The sequence below is a fragment of the Anolis sagrei genome, chromosome 4 (genome assembly GCF_037176765.1).
Source record: "Anolis sagrei isolate rAnoSag1 chromosome 4, rAnoSag1.mat, whole genome shotgun sequence".
In the NCBI taxonomy this organism is placed as follows: domain Eukaryota; kingdom Metazoa; phylum Chordata; class Lepidosauria; order Squamata; family Dactyloidae; genus Anolis; species Anolis sagrei.
In genome coordinates this window covers 87,211,051-87,233,761 of record NC_090024.1, presented here as the reverse complement: position 1 = coordinate 87,233,761, position 22,711 = coordinate 87,211,051, and the positions used below count along the sequence as shown (strand labels likewise).

The 22,711-nt window shown below is 43.5% G+C and overlaps 1 protein-coding gene across 2 annotated transcripts in view; it reads right to left on the bottom strand.

Moving 5' to 3' along the window:
* SLC22A23 (solute carrier family 22 member 23) overlaps positions 1–17,203 on the bottom strand; it is a 125,615-nt gene extending 108,412 nt beyond the window's left edge. Inside the window, exon 1 of one of the 2 annotated variants that reach the window (XM_060774753.2) lies at positions 15,986–17,203. In XM_060774753.2, coding sequence (XP_060630736.2) covers positions 15,986–16,612 — 627 coding nt within the window. In that variant the 5' untranslated portion in view covers positions 16,613–17,203. The remainder of the gene's footprint in view (positions 1–15,985) is intronic. The other variant, XM_060774754.2, reaches the window with a different exon arrangement.
* Positions 17,204–22,711: the final 5,508 nt, after the last annotated feature.

The window sequence follows — 22,711 nt, the reverse complement described above, 5'->3', positions numbered from 1 at the left end:
TTTTTCTGGTAAGATTTGTTCAGATGGGTTTTTCCACTGCTTTCTTTTGAAAGAGTATGACTTGCCTAACATAATCCAGTGGATTTCTTTGACCAAGCAGGGATCTGAATCCTGGTTTCATGCAACCCTGGACCAATATTCAAATGATTGCACTACATTGGCTTTTGGAAGAGTATGCTACAAAGAGTTAAATTATAGTCTGGATGAAGACATTAACACAGACCTGCGATTAAATAGACCCACTGATAACTGACTTTTAGCATTATTTCTTCCCAGTACATTTATTTGAGTTGTGTGGAGTTTCGTGTGTCCTACATATAATGATAACCAGTCCCTAATGACAACAGGAGACAGTTTTATTTAGGAGCCCCCGGTGGCACAACTGGTTAAATCCTTGTGCTGGCAGGACTGAAGATCAACAGGTCGTAGGTTCAAATCTGAAGAGAGTGTGGATGAGCTCCCTCTGTCAGCTCCAGCTCCCCATGTGGGGACATGAGATAAGCCTCCCACAAAGATGGTAAGACATCAAAACATCCGGACATCCCCTGGGCAACGTCCTTGCAGATGGCAAATTCTCTCACACCAGAAGTGACTTGCAGTTTCTCAAGTCACTCCTGACACAAAAAAACCCCAAAACAAACAGTTCTATTTGAACATGGACTCAAACATAAAACATGTTGTGAATTACAGGGTTCAACATTAGAATAAAGGAGCATCAAAGAGGAGAAAATGCTTCTCATCTCTCAGTGCAATCACAGTTGTGCATCTAGGATAAGGATAGCATCCCAAACCTCCTAGATGAGAAGACATGCCTTCTATAGATCAATAGTGCTCAGTATCTCCTACAGTACTGGACTTGTGAATCTGCTCTGGGTTTTAGCCTGAAACTTAAAACAGTTTAAGTCTTAAAACTCTGGTCTTCCAGGTCTTTTGAACTTCTGTTCCCAGTGGTCAAAGCAGCAAACGCTTCTGTGAGTTGAAGTCCAAAATATCTGGAGGACTTTGGGAATCACTGAGGTCTGCAAAGTAATCTACCTGTTGGAGGGCCTAAGCACTAGCTTGCATGGATACAAATACTTGAGCCCCAAGTTCTCTATGCTTTTCACAGATAACCGCCTTCTCACCATTCAGTCTTGTCAGATAGCTTGGGTTATAGCTCCCAAAAATGTCAGCCAGATGAAATGGAAAGATGAGAATGTTTATTTATGTATATCACATCTTTCTCCCAAAACTGGCATTCAGTGTAGCTCACAGCAAATGAAATAAAACCACAATTAAAATAGGAACAAGCTCAATAAAAACAAACACAATTTATATCACATCAGTCAAAGAGGATTTCATCCACATTAAAATATCTTCTAAAATAGATTAGACTATGAGATAGTGACTGGCCCAAGGGCATCCATCTCCACAATGCCAGAACTACTGCAGAGATATGAAACACAGAGAGAAATTGTGTGTGTATGGTGGCAGATAATCAGACTTTTCCCCCCCCCCCCCTCAAGTCTTCATGTCTCCAAGAGTGTTGTGACTCAATGTTATGGAATCATGGCATATGTAGTTTGATGAGGGATCAATATTATTTGGCAGAGAAGGCTAAAGGCCTTAGCCTTCTCTACCAAAGAATGATGGTGCCTCATCAAACTACAGCTCTCAGGATTCCATAGCATTGATCTACGTTAATCTACACGCCCCAAGTATGCTGCAATATCCGCAACTGTAGCAGACCTACCACTCCATACAGTCGTGTACCTATGGATAACCAAAAAGTGCTGGGCAAAAAGAAAAATAACTTGTTGCTTCCATGAATGTATTTCCACTTAACATGGTTGTCAGGTAAGAACCTCGGAGAAAGAAGAAAAATTCTATTGCAATAATGTAAAGTAAGTGACTATTAGAACGTAGAAAATCAGCACTGCAAAATAAATAAAAATAATGAGCAACAAATTCCTGCAAAAAAAGAAAAAAAACATTAACTTTTGGTAGTATATTTGCAATCTCTCCATATACATATCAATAACAACTGTACAAGGTTGCTGTATTAGTTAACTTGCTTGTAAATTAAGTTGATTGCCATTTAAAAAAACAATTGTTCCCCTACATTTAACAGAAGCATTTGCTGCATCACAAACAGAACTTCATGTGTTCACTTTTGATGAGTACATACCACTCTAAAAACCCCATGTACCTTTCATGTCACAAATAAGCTTAATCTTGGTTGAAATAATGTTATTCATTTCTAAAATCAGTATCAGAATATTGGGCATGTTCCTTCTTTTCCTCTCCTGGTTGAATTACAGATTTCGTTCCCTTAAAATCATAGCTTTAATCCAATCTTGATACCAGGATTAGAAAATGGTTTACAAAAGTTGGTTAAACTAGCCCTAGTTAATGTCATTATCTATCCTAAGCATCAGTACTCACCAAAGATACAGCAGAAGAAGAATTCTACTAAAAATGTGCATTGCCCAAGACTCATTCTGTGGGGTAAAATGAAGACGCCTCCAATGATGCAATGGGCTAAACAGTGGTTCTACAACTCCCAGAATCCCAGCCCGTTTACCAGCTGTTAGGATTTCTGGGAGTTGAAGGCCAAAACATCTGGGGACCAACAGGTTGACAACCACTGGAAAGGATAACATGGAGAACATGAATTGATCTCAGAGATTATAATTCCTTTGAGGAATTTTTTTCCTTCTAGCCAAAATATTTTAACAGTTCTCTGTATGTTCTTCAGAATATCTATTGTCAGATCAACCATAGCATTGGCTTCTGGATTTAGCCATGACAAAGAAATGAAAGAATCGCCACTGAAGAGGAAGGACACAACAATACTGTATATATTATGAGATCTGAGGTGCTGAAGCTCTACTGGGTTAACACTTGAAGCCATGTTGTGGCTACCCATATTTTCAGAATGTCTCACTTGGTGCATTGCCCTCATTCCCATTTGTTTTAAAAGAAAGCATTACTGGGATGTTAAAATGTTTTTCAGCAATCACCAAACAGCCAGCATCGATGGCGAGTAAAAGAAAGTTTGTAGTCACTCGATTTCTGCCTGCCTAGCTCACAGCACAGTTAATCCAAACACATAGTTCCCAGGAGGTATTAACTTTGCTGAGCTTTGGAGGTTTGGGATTCAGGGAATTACAATCATGATGTAATAGTTTCATTTTACACTGCAGTTGCTTTCTAGAGTGACATGGAAATGCTGTTTTTGATAGGATACTTTCCTCCAAATCAGCATTGGAGTGAAAGGCTAAGCTTCAAATATAAACACAAATCTCACTGACTAAATCAGCAACAGTTAACTTTCAATCATGAGTTGGTACTAGAGAAAGTCTATTGGATAAGTCTAACTTACACAAGTGTTGATTTGTGAAATTCCCATTGGAACTGGTAATTGGATGAAAGCCACTGGAAAAATAAGTACAAAACAATTGCAAGACACTCCCAGTCTTAACAATAATTATCTATCCTTGCACTGTTTGGGCTTATGGGTGTAGAGGACATGTAACTTGGGTTGCCAACCTTCCCTTATTATAAAAATGTCCTGTATTTGAGGGGCAGGGAGCTTGTCTTATACAAAATTTCTCCTTTTTCAAAGTTGGAAAGCCAAAATAAGTCCTATATTTGGAAGTGTGGGTCCTTCATAAAGGCACAAAAGTGTGCACCATATAATTTATGAATGTGAGCAATATGTTAGTTTTACTGAGGAATACATAGCTGGATTACCTCAAATCAACTTTCATTGCATATTTAGGAAGAACATAAACCTGATGATAGCTATTTCCTGATTGTCATGGATTTCAGTGCTTCCTTACTGCTGCTTTGAAAACCTGACACCAACTGTCACACTCTTCTCGTTTACTATTATGCTATGCAATATACAATTGGCCCTCCACATTTGTGACTTTGACTTTTGCAGATTTGATGAAAACATTATCCCTAGGAATATCTGAGTCCTTAGATGTAAAGCTATGGTTAGCTTCTGACGTAACCTGACTATACAGTCATGCTGGAGGGTCTAGAGATTTCTAAAAATCTTCAGGCCCTCCAGTATAATTTTATGGTCAGTTTCTGGCAGAGGATGACCATAGAGTTGTACTGGAAGATCCAAACAGTCTTCAAAGGCAACCCCACACAGAGTATGTTGCAGTAGTCGAATTGAGATGGAACAAGAGTATAGACAACCATGGCCAACTTTCCATTTTACCAGTACTTTCAGCATTCTATAAGGACCAAAAACCATTCAGTGTGATGTTGTGCTTTTTTAGGGAGTGGACTATTTTTCAGTGTTGTTTTTAACATTTCATTTGCAAACAAATAGATTTGCAACATAGCTGTGGAGTTCTGTGAGAATGCAGAATCTATTACGTTCTGAGCCAAAAACCTTTTGCTTCCATACTGATAAGCATGACACCACTCAAGCTCTGTGTCAGAAAGAATGACATTAACCACTGAGGACTGTTCACAAAGGGAGTGACAATACAGTTTCATACACACTTACTTCAGTTAGTCCCACTTAACTTAAAGGTACTTATTTCAGACTCAACGTATGTACATTATTCAGCCTGTGTGAAATCTATATCCGGCTTTGAAGCTTAATTTACTTAATGCAAAGACAAACATATCTTATTCAGAGAGTTAAAAACTTTTCAAGAGAAAATAAACTATTGACAGCACATACATCCCACATTCAGTGTCAACAAACTGTTTTGTTTAAAGAACTTAGCAACAAGTGCATCCACTCTGCAAAATAACAGCACTTTAATTCGACTATTACTTTGATTCCAAGCCATATGAGAAACAGCCTATGGAACAGTACGAGATAAGATAGATATACGGTACAGATTGCTAAATTTGTTGTTTCAATTTTATTTGCATGATTAAAATTAACATGTTCTTGCATACAAAGAATGTGGATAGTGTGCCTATTCTTTAATTAATAAACTAACAAACTACATTTTGACATTATATGAAAACACAACTTCAATTAGCAACTACTTGACGTTAGAACAAATAAAACATCCTAGCATCCCTAACACACCAAACTAGAACCAGATGATGATATCTGTGTTATCTTGTGATTGTTAATGGAAAACAAGTTTTCTTACATGGAATTCCTAAGCGCAATAAGCAAGTCCCATTCCTCTCTATGGGGACAACTTCCTAGAGATTAGGAGTGCACATTATGCCTCCCTTGTGTTTTATTATAATCTTGTGACATCTAACCGCCCACTGGCAAAAATCTTAGGTAATATGACAAGACGCTCAACTACTCACGGACAATCTATTACTAAAGTCTCATATATGCAGGCAATAGCTGGAGCCCATGACTAATTCACATACTGCAAGTCACACCTAGAAATGTGTGCCCAAGAAGTAGATAATATTTCATAGCATCATATAACAAGAATATGATAAAGGAACTTTTTCAAACAGAGAAGGAAATGTTCACTGGGTTGTTATAGGTTTTTTGGGCTGTATGGCCATGTTCGAGAAGCATTCCCTCCTGACTTTTGTCTACATCTGTGGCAAGCATCCTCAGGGGTTGTGAGTTCCAACAGACCTCACTACCTCTGAGGATGCTTGCCACAGATGCAGGCGAAATGTCAGGAGAGAATGCTTCTCGAACATGGCCATACAGCCCGAAAAACCTACAACAACCCAGTGATTCCGGCCATGAAAGCCCCCGACAATACAAGAAAATGTTCAGCCAGCACTGGTGAAGTATTGTTGATCAGAAGATAACATCTTTTGTAACCTCTTGTGTTGACATTGAAAACTGGATTATCAGGAAGTATAAAAGTACTGTGATACATATATCTAATGACTGAAAACATGACAGGAACCTTAATCCAGCAGAAAAAAGACCTGTTTTCCTTGTGGGGAAGGGAAAGGACACCCTGGGATGCCTGCAAATGACATCACGGAACACAATAATCCTTGTAGATGCAAAACAAAAGTAAAGATTTGAATGATATCTTTGGATGAATAGCATGGTGTAAATATTTCATTAAATACATAAATAGTGTCTGAAGATAAAAGTTAGACCTCCCAGACTTACTTTTAACTGATATCATTTTTGCCATTCATCAAATCCACTTGAAGATGCTATGGTTCAACTTGACTGTCACTATTAAGCACTTTCATAGGTTGTGCTATGGAAGGCCTTAATCCTGAATATAAAGAGTTGCGATCTACTGAGAGAAAAGTATCTTGCATGTGCTCAGATATACTTTCACATTATTATGTAAAGTCAATTGTGATGTTGTGGCTGCCACATGGATACCTCCAGAATCTTCTTCCTTATGTTTACTCCAATTCCTTTAGAGTAGTGGTTGTCAGCCTTCCTAATGCCATGACTCCTTAATACCATTCCTCATGTTGTGGTGACCCCTAGCCAGAAAATTATTTTTGTTGCTATTTCAGAACTGTAATTTTGCTACTGTTATTAATTGTAATGTAAATATCTGATATGTAGGATGTATTCTCATTCACTGGACCAAATTTTGCACAAATACCCGATACACCCAAATTTGAATACTGGTGGGGTTGGGGGGATCGATTTTGTTATTTGGGAGTTGTAGTTGCTAGGATTTATAGATAACCTACAATCAAAGAGCATGATTTTGTCATTTGGGAGTTGTAGTTGCTGCCAAAGGGGTTCCTAAGACCATAAGAAATATGTGTTTTCTGATGGTCTTTGGCGACCCCTGTGAAACCTCCTTCAAGCCCCCCCCCCCCCCCCCCGGCCAACGTCCCAACCCCCAGGTTGAGAAACACTGCTTTATAGGAATATAGGAGGTTTGTTGAGTCTGACCAATTTTCCATTACTAAAATGTAGAGGAGAGTTCTACAGATACCACAGATTCCTAGAAAGACCAATGGCCTAAACTTTCCCTTGAAGCCAAGATGAGTCAATTGAGGCTGCTGTGCTTTGTATGTATCATGAGATAATGTCACTCATTAGAAAAGGCAATAATGCTCAATAAAGTGGGAGGCAATAAGAAAAGATGAAGACCACAGATGAATTGATTCAATAAAAGAAACCACAGTTCTGACTTCATGAGATCTGAGAATTATCTGGTTCCCAGGGCTCTTGGAAGTCTCCCATAGTCAACAGAAATCAAAGTTGATGGCAAATGATAATAAAATGGTCTATCTAGACTAGTATGGTCAATAATGACTCGTAGCACCTCTCTAGGTTTTCAGGCTAGTGACTGGTCTTGCTTTCCCCTTGAAACCAGACATAATCTGATGTGTCCAGGTGGCATGTGTGAATGGTTGTAGAGGCTGGTTTGTTGTGAGTTTTCTGGGCTGTATGGCCATGTTTCAGAAGCATTCTCTCCTGACGTTTCATCTGCATCTATGGCAGGCATCCTCAGAGGTTGTGACGTCTATTGGAAACTAGGAAAATGGGGTTTATATATCTGTGGAATGCCCAGGGTGGGAGAAGGAACTCTTTTCTGCTTGAGGTAGGTGTGAATGTTTCAACTGGCCACTCTGATTAGCATGTAATGGCCTAGCAGATACATAAACCCCCTTTTCCTAGTTTCCAACAGACCTCACAACCTCTGAGGATGCCTGCCATAGATGCAGGCAAAACGGCAGGAGAGAATGCTTCTGGAACATGGCCTTGCAGCATGGATAACTCACAACAACCCAGTGAATCCAGCTATGAAAGCCTTCAATAATACATTGTGGAGGCTCTTCTTGCACCCTCACAGAAATAAGTCAGATTATCTGCCTCAGTATTGTCAACTTTAACCAGCAGCAGTCTCTGCAGGGGTTTCCACAAGTTTCTTTCGTAATCCTACTTGGAGATGACCCGATGGCTTCCTACCCATGTAATGATTTGGACTAAAATTGTTTAACTTCTCAAATCAGCACAGAACAGGTGTGTTTAGGGTTGGATGGCAGGATTGTAGGATAGTTCATTCAAGTCACTTTTCCACAAGGACTACAGAAATGCTGGAAAAGTATGAACACCAGGGCAGTGACATGGCAATGTAAGGGTTGGGCCACAGACTTGTCATGCCATCAATAGTGGTGTGTTCACCCTGACCATCTCTGACATATTGCTTCTTCCACCTTGGCCATGCAAAAGGGCTTTTACTGTATCAAAACCACTCCTGATGGTACATGCAGAGCAGCACAGGAAATTGAGTATCCCACCCTAAACACACTAGTTTAGCCTTGCCAGAATTAGATGACCTTCATGGGTCCCTAGCTGAAGCTATACAGTACAATCCGCTTATCCACATATTCAGTATCCCTAAATAGGTTTCAAAATATTCCCTCAGAATTGTTTGCGGGCTTCTCTAGGGCTTCCTGCGCAGTTCTATGTATGCTTCTAGTCAAAATATAGGGTTTTATGCACAACGGGGGAGGGAATGCCTTCCAATGTACCCCTCATGGATATGGGGTCTTACTGCATAGTATAGCACACACACAGAGAGACACAATGTTGTTGTCAACCTATGAATGACAGACCTTCATGGGTGTATCTACACTTTAGAATTAATACAGTTTAATTCCTCTTTAACTACCATGGCTAAATGTTATGGTCTTCAGCCTTCTCTATCAAAGAGTTCTAGTGCCCCACCAAAATGCAAATCCTGGTATTCCACAGCATTATACCATGGAGGTTAAAGTGGTGTTAAACTGCATTAATTCTGCAGTGTAAAATTTCCTGTCATCCTATCATCATTAATATTGGCCATATCTTGCAAAGTCAGTACCATGGCTTTGTCGATTGCATCTATCCAGCTAAAATAGGAGCTTCCACTTTTCCTGCTGTCTTTTACCTCACTAAGCATTGTGTTTTTTTTTCTAGAGAATCATGTATTGTCATGATATGCCCAGGGTATGACAGTCTCAGTTTAGCCATCTTGGGCTTCTATAGAGAATCCAGTCTTGATTTGCCTGTTTTGTGTCTTTTCTGTGTGCCTTCAAAAATGAAGCAAATGCACCAGTCCTTCCAATCCATCTGTGCCTTTATTTACACCTGATCTTTCACCCCAAATGGAGATGCAAGGTGACTTGCAAGGGACACAGAATGACAATATGGTCTGTACGCCAAAAATACCAATTTCAGTCCTGTTAAGAGTTGTGCTGCAGACAGAATCAGTTAAGTGCCTTTGTTCACAACCCAGAGCTCATAGATCATGTAGACCAGTTTCCAAACTCTGGTTTTAAAGTGTTCTTGTCCTTCAGTTTCTAGGATCCTTGATCCATGGCCAAAGCAGCTGAGGCTTCTGGGAGCTGAAGTCCAAAAAAAAAAAACACACCTCCTGGAGGACTAGAATTTGGAAATCATTGGGAGGCATGGATCTTCAGGAAGCATCCTTTCCCAGATAGCCTGCAGTGGATACATCTTCCTTTTCACCTTAAAGGTGTGTGGGGAGGGGGGGGGGTATTGTGCCTTTAGCAGGGAAAAGTGATCCACATTTTCCCCACAGTGTTGGGAATTTTAAAAAAAGGAGTCCTGCACCTTTAATGTTGATAGGGAAGAGCGATCAACGTTTTCCCCAGAATATTGGGAGGATAAATAATAATAATTTTATTTCTCACCCACCTCTCCTCATGGCTCAAGGGAGGTTGTGGCACAGTTAAAACACGTAATCATTGTAAACATTCTATAAAATACGCATATTAAAACGTATTTCTATAAAACACACACATAAAAAGAAAGGACTGGAGACCTGTGCCTTTAATGAGGATTTGGAAGAGTCATCCACATTTTCCCTACATCATGGATGGGGAAGGGGCAGACGTCCTGTGCCTTTAAGGACAATACAATGAGCAATCCACATTTTTGCTACATTATAAGAAGGGGCAGGAGTGTTGTTCCTTTAATGACAATATGGATGAACAATCCACATTTTCACTACATTATAAATGGGGGCCGGAGTCCTGTGCCTTTAAGGACAAAACGGATGAGCAATCCACAGTTTTCTTACTTTATAAATGAGGGCAGGAGTGCCGTGCCTTTAAGGACAATACAGATGAGCAATTCACCTTTCCCCTACATTATCAATGAGTAAAGGAATCCTGTGCCTTTAAGGACAATATGGATGAGCAATCTTCACTTCTCCTACATTATAAGTGAAGGCAGGAGTCCTGTGCCTTTATGGATTATAAGGATGAGCAATTCACTTTTCCTACATTATAAATGAGGGCAGGAGTTTTTGCCTTTAAGAACAATAGGGATGAGCAATCCACCTTTTCCCTACATTATCAGTGGGTGCAAGAATTCTGTGCCTTTAAGAACTATATGGATGAGCAGTCCACCCTTTTCCTACATTATCAGTGGGTAAAGGAGTCCTGTGCCTTCAGGGACAATATTAAAGACAATAGGATGAGCAATCCATATTTTCACTACATTATAAATGGGGACAGGAGTCCTTTGCCTTAAAGGCAGTGGTTCCCAATGAGTGGTCCATGAACCACTAGTAGTCCACAAGAACTAAAATATGGTCCGCAGCCTCACTACACAATTGCAACTAGAGTGATTGGTCTTGCAAAACTCTCATATAATGCTGAGGCTTATTAAATATGGTTTGCTGAGCATGAGCAAATGGTGACTACTGGATGGCATATGTTCTGTATCAGAAACTAGAGCTGATGTGGTCTATCCGATGCAATTTTCTGAACCAGCACCTCAAATAGCCAAACTATTGACCAAAAATTGATTTGTAACCCTTTCTGTACTAATGTTGGAGAGTGGTCCCTGGTCAAAAAAGGTTGGGAACCACTGCTTTAAGGACAATATGGATGAACATCCACATTATAAATGGGGGCAGGAGTCCTGTGCCTTTAAGAAGGATAAGGATGACCAATTCACTAATGTAGGGAAACTACATTATAAATGGGGGAAGGAGTTCTGTGCCTTTAAGGACAATAGGGATGAGCAATCCACCTTTCTCCTACATTATCAGTGGGTAAAGGAGCCCTGTGCCTTTAAGGACAATGCGGATGAGCAATCCACATTTTTCCTATATTATCAATGAAGGCAGGAATCCTGTGCCTTTAAGGAAGATGTGGTAACCCAATTAATGTACTTTTCTACATTTATAGAGGGTTTAAAAACGGCCCCCTCCACACAGCTATATAAAATCCCATATTATCTGCTTTGATCTGGGCTATATAACAGTATGGACTCAGATAACCCAGCCCAAAGCAGATAATATGGATTATCTTCCTTGATATTATGGGTTATAGGGAAGGGCACAAAAGAAGGTGGTAGGAGTTAGAAGTCTGGGGAGACCCTGCTCTAGGTCCTGCCTCTGTTGCAGGAGAGTCTGGTGGGAATGAGAGACTGAGCCTTCTCAGTGGTGGCCCCTCGGCTGTGGAACTCTCTCCTCGGTGATGTTAGAGCAGTTCCCTCCCTCCTGGCCTTCAGAAGGAAAGTGAAAACTTGGCTCTGGGTTCAAGCCTCTGGAGATTACTCTATAGTGAAATAATAGCTTCAAAATACATGCAGTTGATCTTTGGAATGGGCCCCCTGTTCCACCATCCTGGCGCGACTTTAATTTTTTAACCTAAGTGTATTGTTTGTCAGGCCTTGCCCTGATAGAAGGTGCTGAAACACAAAGAGAAGAACCTTCCCATTGTTCAAGTGGAACTTCAAGAAAACTTAGATAAACCAGCAAGTGTGAGTGTTTGGATACTAAGAAAAGAGGATTCTCCATTTCTTTCCAAATCTCTTTACATTTGGTGGTATCACATGTATCTTCAGATACGAATTGAAGTTCTTCCTCACGAACATGAGGAAGAACTTCCTGACTGTGAGAGTTGTTCAGCAGTGGAACTCTCTGCCCCGGAGGGTGATGGAGGCTCCTTCTTTGGAGGCTTTTAAACAGAGGCTGGGTGGCCATCTGTCAGGGGTGCTTTGAATGCAATATTCCTGCTTCTTGGCAGGGGGTTGAACTGGGTGGCCCATGAGGTCTCTTCCAACTCTATGATTCTATGAACAATGCAGGCTCTTCGGCTTAGAAATGGAGATGAGCACCAACCTCCCGACACAGACATAACTGGACATAATGGCAAGGGAAAACCTTTACCTTTACTTTACCTTGTTGTTCAAAGGCATTGAATCACTGCACTTAATACCCCCCCCCCTCGAATTTTTGAGCTTGCACTAATCTCAGCCCGGCCTTCTAAAATGCCTTGAGCAGGGAGGATTACTTTTAATATATATGTGTTATGGTGACAATTTTTATGCTTATATTGTTTTGTTTGTTTATTTATCGTGTTGGGAGTGAACCAAAACAGTCGCATTGCATTAAAAACAAACAAACAAAACACAAAGTTTGCAGACTTGGTATTCTATTACCAAGTATCTGGCCACTCGGAGTGCCTCTGGTGTTGCTGCAAGAAGGTTCTCCATTGTGCATGTGGCAGGGCTCAGGTTGCATTGCAGTAAGTGGTCTGTGGTTTGCTCCACATTCGCATGTGGTGGATTCCACTTTGTAGCCCCATTTCTTAAGGTTGGCTCTGCATCTTTTTTTTTTTAAATAAATTTAATTTTTAATTTTTTTGTGTTGTTAATCTTATGTTTATGTTGTTTACTCTGTATATATTGATGATGTTACTTGGAAACCACTATGAGTCCCTTCGAGGAGATAGAGCGGTATATAAATAAAGATTTTTAAGGAGCTTCATCGGCTGCTGTTCATCTTCTGGTCTCAATTCAAGGTACTGGTTCTTACCTATAAAGCCCTAAATGGTTTGGGACCCGCCTATCTTCGTGACTGTATCTCCTGCCATGAACCAGCCTGAGCTCTTCAATCTTCGGGGGAGGCCCTCCTTTCGCCCCTGCCAGTTTCACAGGCTCGTCTTGTGGGTACAAGGTAGAGAGCCCCCCGACTCTGGAACTCATTGCCCAGAGAGATTAGGGCAATTAGCCCCTACCTTAGAAATCTTTAAAAATAATCTCAAGACCTGGCTCTGCCGTTGAGCTTTTGGAGAGTAGCCACACTATCTTATGCTATTGCTCCCCTCAACGTTTTTATCCTAGGAGTACACTTCCCCCTTGTACGAAGGCCTGTTCACTACCCCGCTTCTCTATGAGTTCTCCCTTGCAAATAATCTGCTCCTTTTATTTCACCCTGAATTTTTAATTATTTTATTGTACATGCGGCCCGCTCATTGTCATTATGATTTTTCATTGCAGTCTTATGTTTTGTGTATATTGCTTTATTGTTTTTGTATTTTACTATGTTGTTGTTTGTGTTTTGGTTTTTACTTTATTGTAATATGTTGTTTGGGCTTGGCCTCATGTAAGCTGCCCCAAGTCCCCGTTGCGGGAGATGGTGGTGGGGTATAAATAAAGTTTATTATTATTATTATTTGAAACACAACAAGATGAGCCCACAGCAGACACTCTGCTGTCTGTTGTATTGGATCACACGTCGGACACTTCCCAAGTGTTTAGGACTGTGTGATGTATTGACAAATAATGCATGCAGATCCCAGTAAGGTGGCCTTTTGCAGGTGGCAGATGGTCATTTTGTCAGCGCCAATTGTGTTCAAGTGCAGGCCAAGGTCTTTAGGCACTGCACCCAGTATGCCAATCATCATTGGGACCACCTTGACTGGCTTGTGCCAGAGTCTTTGCAGTGCGATCTTCAAATCCCCATATCGTGTCAGCTTTTCAAGTTGTTTCTCTTCAATCCTGCTGTCACCTGGGATTGCAACATCGACAATCCATACTTTGGTTTTTTAACACTATTGTGAGATCAGGAGTATTGTGTTCCCAAACTCTGTCTATTATTATTATTATTATTATTATTATTATTATTATTATTATTATTGCTACTACTACTACTAGCCATCCCCTGCCATGCATTGCTGTGGCCCAGTGATCTAGAAAATAAAGTAATGAGAAAGTGTTGGTTTCTAATATATGTAATTTCTCTACGCTTGTGGGTAAACAGTTCATGGGGTTCAGAATGCTCTCTGTAGGTGAACTGTAAATCCCAGTAACTACAACTCCCAAATGTCAAGGTTTATTTCCTCTAAACTCTATCTGTGTTCATATTTGGGCATATTGAGTATTCCTGCCAAGTTTGGTCCAGATCCATCATTGTTTGAATCCACAGAGCTCTCTGGATATAGGTGAACTACAACTCCCAAACTCAAGATCAATACCCACCAAACCCTTCTAGTGTTTTGTGTTGGTCATGGGTGTCCTGTGTGCCATGTTTAGTTCAATTCCATCATTGGTGGAGTTCAGAATGCTCTTTGATTGTAGGTGAACTATAAATCCCAGCAACTACAACTCCCAAATGACAAAATCCAATTTTTTTGAGTCATGGTCACTCTTTGGGTTAGTAGGTGTCTTGTGGTCAAATTTGGTGTCAATTTGCCCAGTGGTTTTTGAGTTCTGTTAATCCCACAAACGAACATTACATTTTTATTAATATAGACTAGCCGTCCCCTGCCACACGTTGCTGTGGCCCAGCCTGGTGATCTGGAAAATAAAGTAATGTTTTCTAATCTGTAATTTCTTAATGCTTGTGGGTAAACAGTATTTCTTGCTGTTTCTTTGTCAGTGTTGATGTGGAGATTGTCTGGTTTGCCTACTCTGGAACAGGCAAGATATCATTGTCCTTCTTTAGGGGTCCCTTTCAAATCTATGATACTATATCTGTGTGTGAGAGAGTCATATATATCTATCTATATCTATGGCTGGATGGTTCTTTGTCAGGAGGGCTTTGATTACGTTTTCTTGCCCAGCTGAAGGGAGTTGGACTGGATGGCCTTAAGTATTTTCTGTTGGTCATGGGGGTTCCGTGTGGGAAATTTGCCCCAATTCTGTTGTTTGTGGGATTCAGAATGCTCTTTGATTGTAGGTGAATTATAAATTGCAGTAACTACAAATCCCAAATGTCAAGGTCTATTTTACCCAAACACCATCTGTGCTCATATTTGGGCATATGGAATATTTGTGCCAAGTGTGGTCCAGATCCATCATTGTTTGAATCCACAGAGCTCTCTGGATGTAGGTGAACTACAACTCCCAAACTCAAGATCAATGCCCACCAAACCCTTCTGGTGTTTTCTGTTGGTCATGGGAGTCCTGTGTGCCACGTTTAGTTCAATTCCATCATTGGTGGAGTTCAGAATGCTCTTTGATTGTAGGTGAACTATAAATCCCAGCAACTACAACTCCCAAATTACAAAATCCATTTTTTGAGTGATGGTCACTCCTTGGGTTAGTAGGTGTCTTGTGGCCAAATTTGGTGTCAATTCGCTCAGTTGTTTTTGAGTTATGTTAATCCCACAAACGAACATTACATTGTATTGTCGAAGGCTTTCATGGCTGGAATCACTGGATTGTTGTAGGTTTTTAATACTGGTAGCCAAACTCTAAAATTGCAACAGCACAACAACAGAGAGGAAGCAGGCAGGGACATCTAATTACCTCTCAACAAAAGTTTGCTCCAGGCACAGTCAGCCCATTGTATGCTAATCAAGGTGGTCAGTTGAAACATTCACTCCTAGCTCCAGCAGACAAGACTCCTTTGCCCCACCCTGGTAATTCCACAGATATATAAACCCTTTTTCCTAGTTCAACAGACCTCACTACCTCTGAGGATGCTTGCCATAGATGCAGGCGAAACGGCGGGAGAGAATGCCTCTAGACCACGGCCATATAGCCCGAAAAAACCTACAACAACCCAGAACATTACATTTTTATTTATATAGATTATTTTTATTATTTGTTAAAGCCACCCCATTTCGGGGTAGAGAAAGGCGGGATACAGAGTAAATAAATAAATAAATTATGCGTTGAGGACGCCAGGGAAGGGCAGCCTCCCTTTTCCCTCCCATGCAGAGGGGAGGCCTTTAAGGACAAGAGGGATGAGCAGGTTGCCCGGCAAAGGACGCCTGCGGGAATCCCACGCCGCTCTTAAAGGGCCAGTAGGGAGGAAAGGACCGGGGGGGGGGGGAAGGGAAGAAGACCGTTTACCTGGCTGACGATGTTCTGCCGGAGCCCCGCCGTGATGCGGTGGTACCTCTCGCTGCACTCGCAGTAGCTCTGGTTGGGGGCCTCAGGCGTGGGGAGCTGGGGGGCGGCTTGCATGCCCCGGCTGTAGCCCGTGGCGTTGTCGGCGGGGCTGGAGGCGTTGTATCCCAGGGCGCGGGGCGGCATGGGCGGGTGGGCGGTGGTGGCGTTGCCTTGCCCGTCGGCGCCCTTGCACCAGGAGACGGGCTGCACCAGGAGGAAGCTGTCCGAGAACTGGCTGAAGCCGATGAAGAGGGCCGGGATCCAGGTGAGGAGGATAAGGGTGCGCTGGTGCCCGCCGCCCAGGCCCCCCAGGAGGGGCAGCACGGAGCCATCGTAGTCCAGCAGCAAAGGGCTGCAGGGCCCCGCCGGAGGGGCGGGCGGAGGGGGCAAGCTCTGGATCTCCGCCACCGCGATCACCGCCGCACCACCACCACCACCATCACCAGCAGCAGCAGCAGGGGCCTCGGCCACCGCGGCGGGGTCCGCCTCCCCGGCCGGCAGGGCGCCGTTCTCCTCGGGGAGGGGGGCGAGGGGCCCGCCCCCGCCCGCCTCGCCTCCCCCTTCGTCTCGGCGCCGGTCTATCGCCATCCGGCAGCAGGAGGGGGGGGGGGTTCAGGCTCCCATAGAGGACATACAGAAGGAGCTTTCGACGAGGCTCTCCCGCCTCCTCGCCTCAGCCAGCTCCTTCAAGGCGCGCCCATCTTCGCTTTGGGAAACAAAAAAAGCCGCAGCCTCACTCCTCTCTCTCTGTCTCTCAGGCTGCTTTCCCTCCGCCGAAGCCCCACATGGGCCTCTCCCGCCTCTTTCTCCCTCTCCTCCGCAAGGGGAGGTTTCCCTTCTTCGGGAGGAATGGAAAATAAGAAAGAAAAGAGGGGGGGGGGGGGAGGAAGGCTCCGAAGCTCCTCGGCCCCTCTTTTCCCTTCTCTTCCTCCCAAGGCTTCCTTAGGCTCGCAACCTGCAAAGCCCAGCCCTCTGACCCGCCTTTTCCTCCTCCTCCTCCTTCTCCTCCTGTGAGGGAAAGAAAGGTACGCGGCGGTGGCGACGGAGGAGGCTGCAGCACCTGCTCCGCCTCCTCCTCCTCTCTTTCTCTCTCTCTCTCTCTTTCTCCGACGCGGGAAGGGCGCCCGGCTCCCTCTGCAGGGGAATGAGGGAAGAAGGCGCTTTCCCCAAGCTCCCCACTCGCCGCCCCCTCGGCCCCACGGATGCGTGCGCACAGCCCTGCCTGCGCAAAAGGCGCCTTCCGCAAGCCTCCAACCACGACTCTCGCACTGACCCCTCGGTAGCCCCTGATAAGCCTTGAAGGCAGGAGTTCTCAACCGGGGAAGAGTATGATAGTTGGGTCCGGAAGCTCCGAGCCTTACGGAGATGCCGCATCGCTCCTTCGGGAGCGCTGTTGGCGCAAGAGAGACTTAGCTGATGTAAGCCCTGTCGGAGACAGAGAATATGGAAGGAATGGAAGAGTTGTTTATTGGTGAAACCCTAGCCCTTACCCTAAACCTAGGAGCCCCCAGTGGCACAGTGCGTTAAACCCCTGTGCTGGCAGGACTGAAGACCGACAGGTCGCAGGTTCGAATCCGGGGAGAGGTGGGTGAGCTCCCTCTATCAGCTACAGCTCCTCATGGGGAGACATGACAGAAGCCTCCCACAAGGATGATGTTGTTGTTGTTCATTCGTTCAGTCGTCTCCGACTCTTCGTGAACTCATGGACCAGCCCACGCCCTAGCTCCCTGTCGGCTGCCACCACCCCCAGCTCCTACAAAGTCAGTCCAGTCACTTCAAGGATGCCATCCATCCATCTTGTCCTTGGTCGGCCCCTCTTCCTTTTGCCTTCCACTTTCCCCAGCCTAATTGTCTTCTCTAGGCTTTGCTGTCTCCTCATGATGTGGCCAAAGTACTTCAACTTTGTCTCTAGTATCCTTCCCTCCAATGAGCAGTCGGGCTTTATTTCCTGGAGGATGGACTGGTTGGATCTTCTCGCAGTCCACGGCACTCTCAACACCACACTTCAAAAGCATCTATCTTCCTTCGCTCAGCCTACAAGGATGATAAAAACCTTAAATCATCTGGGTGTCCCCTGGGCAACGTCCTTGCAGATGGCCAATTCTCTCACACCAGAAGTCCCTCGTGACACGACAACCCCTAAACCTGAACCTTACCCTGAACCTTACCCAGAGGTGGCCCTAGGTAATTTTCAACGGTAAGCAAACTGTATTTTGGTGCCCCCCCCCCCCACACACACACCAATCATTGATATGGAGCAGGAATGAGAGGGGCTAGGCGAGGCTCAAGGGCCCGTCCCCTTCGGGAAGAGAATCACCCGGCAGTGAGGCAAGGAAGCCGAGGCTCCCCCTGGACTGCTAGGGCTGTTGTGAGTCGAGGGGGTGCTCCTCAAGTGGCAATCAAGGGGCATTTACAGAGGCGCCTCTGCACCCCTAGCAAAAAAAGTGTACCACAACCGCTTACTTTGCATAATGGACGAGCCGCCCCTGACCTAACCCTAACCCTTATGCTAACCCAAACCCTAAACCTTGCCCTAACCCTTACCCTAAGTGTCCCCTCCTTTCTATCCTTCCTTTGTTCTCCCCGCTCTCACTCCACCTCCTCTCTTCCCTTATACACAGCCACCTTTGTGGCATCTCCATAACGACAGGAGTTTCCGGACCCAGCTATCATACTATCACCAAGTTCTTTAATGGTGAAACCCTAACCTTTACCCTAACTCTGAACCGTACCGTAAGCCTAACCCCTTACCCTAATCCTTACTCTAATCCAGTGGTTTTCAACCTGGGGTCCCCATATGTTTTTGGCCTTCAACTCCCAGAAATCCTAACAGCTGGTAAACTGGCTGGGATTTCTGGGAGTTGTAGGCCAAAAACATCTGGGGAGCCCAGGTTGAGAACCACTGCTCTAATCCTTACCCTATCCCTTATCCAAATCCTAACCCTTAACCTAACCGTTACGCTAACCCAAACTCCAAACCCTAAACCTTACCCTAACCCTAACCCTTATGCTAATCCAAACCCTAAACCTTGCCCTAACCCTTACCCTAAGCATCCCCTCCTTTCTATCCTTCCTTCGCTCCCCCCACTCTCACTCCGTCCCTCTCTTCCCTTATTCACAGCCTTATTCGAACCTTTGCAGCATCTCCAAAATGCTCAGAGCTTCTTGACCCAGCTATCATACTATCACCAAGTTCTTTAATGGTGAAACCCTTACCCTAACCCTTGCCCTAACCCTGAACCATACCGTAAGCCTGAGCCTAACCCCTTACCCAGACCTTTACCCAAACAAGAAATACCAGGTGCTGTAGGCTGTATTTCAGAGGAAGGAAATAGTAACAGCATCTCTCAAGTAATTCCTTTCTTAAGAAAACCCTATGAAGTTCATGGAGTCATCATAAGTCAGCAGGCAACTTGAAGGCAGATATATATTTCATTGCTTTTTAAACTTATTTTCATTCGTTTATTAACTTTGCTTTTATATCTATGCTGTGAGACTCTATGTTGAGAGAAAGGCAGGATATATATTAAATAAAAAACATAAAATGTCTGTGGGTCTCTGCTTTGGAAAACCAACCTGACCCTTGCACTATATAGCCCCACCTCTGGCTGAAAGGTAATTAACAAACTGGTTGTGCCAGTTTTTGAAATGTGGGCACCAGCCACAGTCTGTGAAGTGTCAGCAGAGCCTGGACATGCCGCTGCTTTAGAGAAGAAGTCCCAGAATCTCCCATGCTGGCTGGGGGATTCCAGGAGTTATAATATCCACCACAAAAGTGACTCTTTTCAAGCTCTGTGTCTAAGCATTGTTCTTTCCTCCCATGCAGAACTGCACAATGAAACCAAGCCTTCGCATTTCGCAACTGAGAATAGGGAGCCCTGGGATAGTTGCATATATTTTTGTATTTTAACAGCAAAGATTGCTGTCCAGGTGCCCCTCTCCCATCAGTCTAGGACAGTGTTCCTCAAACTGGGGGTTGGGACCTCTGGGGAGGTCACTAGGGGTTTCGGAGGGGTCGCCTCTGATGGTCTTAGGAATCCCTTTGGCAGAGAAGGCTGAAGATCTCTCTGCCTGTCCTCTTCCTTTTTGGAAACAGTTAATCCTCCCACCAAAAACCCTTCTCCACTGTCATGGGTTGGCCTCTCAACCAAGGGGAGGGCTGTTTCTGAGACATCAAGTTGGGAGAGGAGAGCAGGCATGCTTGCTGCATTACAGTGTGGTGCACATGTGCAGGTGAGGAAGAGCGTGAGAGGCTGGAGGGAGGCTCATTCCTGCAATTCCCTTCAATGCACGAGGGTTCTATGTGGAAAGTTTGGCCCAATTCTATCGTTGGTGGCGTTCAGAATTCTCTATGATTGTAGATGAACTATAAATTCCAGCAACTACATCTCCCAAATATCAAGGACTATCTTCCCCAAACTCCACCAGTGTTCACATTTGGGCATATTGAGTATTCGTGCCAAGTTAATTCCAGATCTATCATTGTTTGAGTCCACATTGCTCTGTGGATGTAGGTGAACTACAATTCCAAAACTCAAGGTCAGTGCCCACCAAACCCTCCCAGTATTTTCTGTTGGTCATGAGAGTTCTGTGTGCCAAGTTTGGTTCAATTCCATCACTGGTGGAGTTCAGAATGCTCTTTGATTGTAGGATAATTCGAAATCCCAGCAACTACAACTCCCAAATGACAAAATCAACCTCCATCCAACCCCACAGCATTCAAATTTGGGTGTATCATGGATTTTTGCCAAATTTGGTCCAGTGAATGAAAATGCATCTTGTATATCAGATATTTACATTATGATTCATAACAATAGCAAAATTACAGTCACGAAGTAGCAACGAAAATAATTTTATGGTTGGGGGTCACCACAACATGAGGAACTGTATTAAGGTGCCCTGGCATTAGGAAGGTTGAGAAACACTAGTCTAGGATATTTCTGTTCTTTTCCAGCAATTGTACATTAAACTAACCACAACTATTTACATTTATTTACTTTAGGAGGGATGTAGAAGAGGATATTGTAATCTCAAAACAGATCTTGATGTACGTCTAGGACAGCTGCCATTTAAAACATGTTTGGCAGCATTTGCTCTCCAGATAGGCAGTTGTGGCTGACAGGGGAGAAGGGAGGATAGATTTAGACTACCTCCCTCTGTGTGATTTACATGAGTGTATCCCAGTCAGCTAAAGCCAAATTCTGCCAAACCACCTCTGGATATTCTGTATCTAGGAAAACTATGAAATTCATGGGGTCACCACAAGCCAACAGGTGACTTGAAGGCACACACACATTTTTGGGGTCCATCTCCTTTGCCTTTGGCTTTACCCCACAATGAAATGTCACCCCTGTGAACCTCTCTGAAATTTCTTGGTATCAGAGAATTGCCTATAGTATTGTCCATAGAGTTTTTTTTATTTTTGGCACAAGACTTCACAGACGCTGAGAGGAAATGAAGAGCATGCCTCATGTTGATAACAATAGGCTGGTCTAGGCATACTCACCTGACACTCATGTATCTCAGGAAATTCAGGAATGGATCAAGGAAGCATTAACAGCAAAATATACTTTTTCCCTTTGGTGATAATAATAATAATAATAATAATAATTATTATTATTATTATTATTATTATTATACCCCTCCTGAATCTCCCCTAAAGGACTCAGGGCAGCTTACAAGCCCAAGAAGCACAAAGTTAAAAAACATAACACAATAAGATCGCATCAAAACAAAACCAAATAAAAACATATCACAATTAAAACATAACATCATAAAACAGTACCAAATAGAACGATAAAAGTGCTGAGTTCAGAGGGCTTTGGGTTTGTGCAAATACCTAGGCAGAGCTAAGGGAAAGTGCAAAATTTAGAAAGGCGGGGCTGGGAGAATAATGTTCCTGGGCACTGTAGAGTGGAGGACCATGCTAAAGTGCTGGAACTTAGGTAATGTTGGGTCAATTCTTTGGAACATCCATGTTTTTTGGTTCTTGCGGAAGGTGGACAGGGAAGGTGCCAGTCTGATTTCCCTAGGAAGAGAGTTCCAGAGCTGGGGGGCCACCACCGAGAAGGCCCTCTCCCTCGTCTCCCTCCCTGAGATCCTAGCCAGTGATGCCCCAATTTAACCATTTGTCTTCAATTTAACCGTTGGTTATCTGGTCCTGCTGAACCTTCTACTCCACTGCTGAACTAGAAATCAGGATAGTAACATTTTCTCTGCTCAGGCCTATATTCTCCTGGGTATACTAGGCCTGGACTATAGATCAGGATGCCCATTTATCTCTCCTTCTCACACCATTTTCTTCTCACAACATTCCTCCTAATCCAGCAGACACCCAAGAGATGAACTGGTTATTTGTAGAGGGCTTTTGAAATGAATATACAATGGTGGGGCTACAAGTTGTCCACCTTGCCCCAAATCCTGTTCCAGTGTGAGGTATCAGTCAACTCTGTTCTGCTGTCACTGGGGAAATTGAATGTAATCCAATCCATCTAGTTCATTCTGTGGCAGACGATAGAGGAGGGCTTTATGTTCCAATACGCCAGCGACAGTGATAGATGGATTTCACATTTATTAGTTGGTAGATGTCATTTTTCCATTCTGACATAGTTAAAGTAAACATCCCAGACCATGCCTTTATCTCTCCTTCTCACTGTTTGTGCCTGTGTGAGTATATACATGGCACAT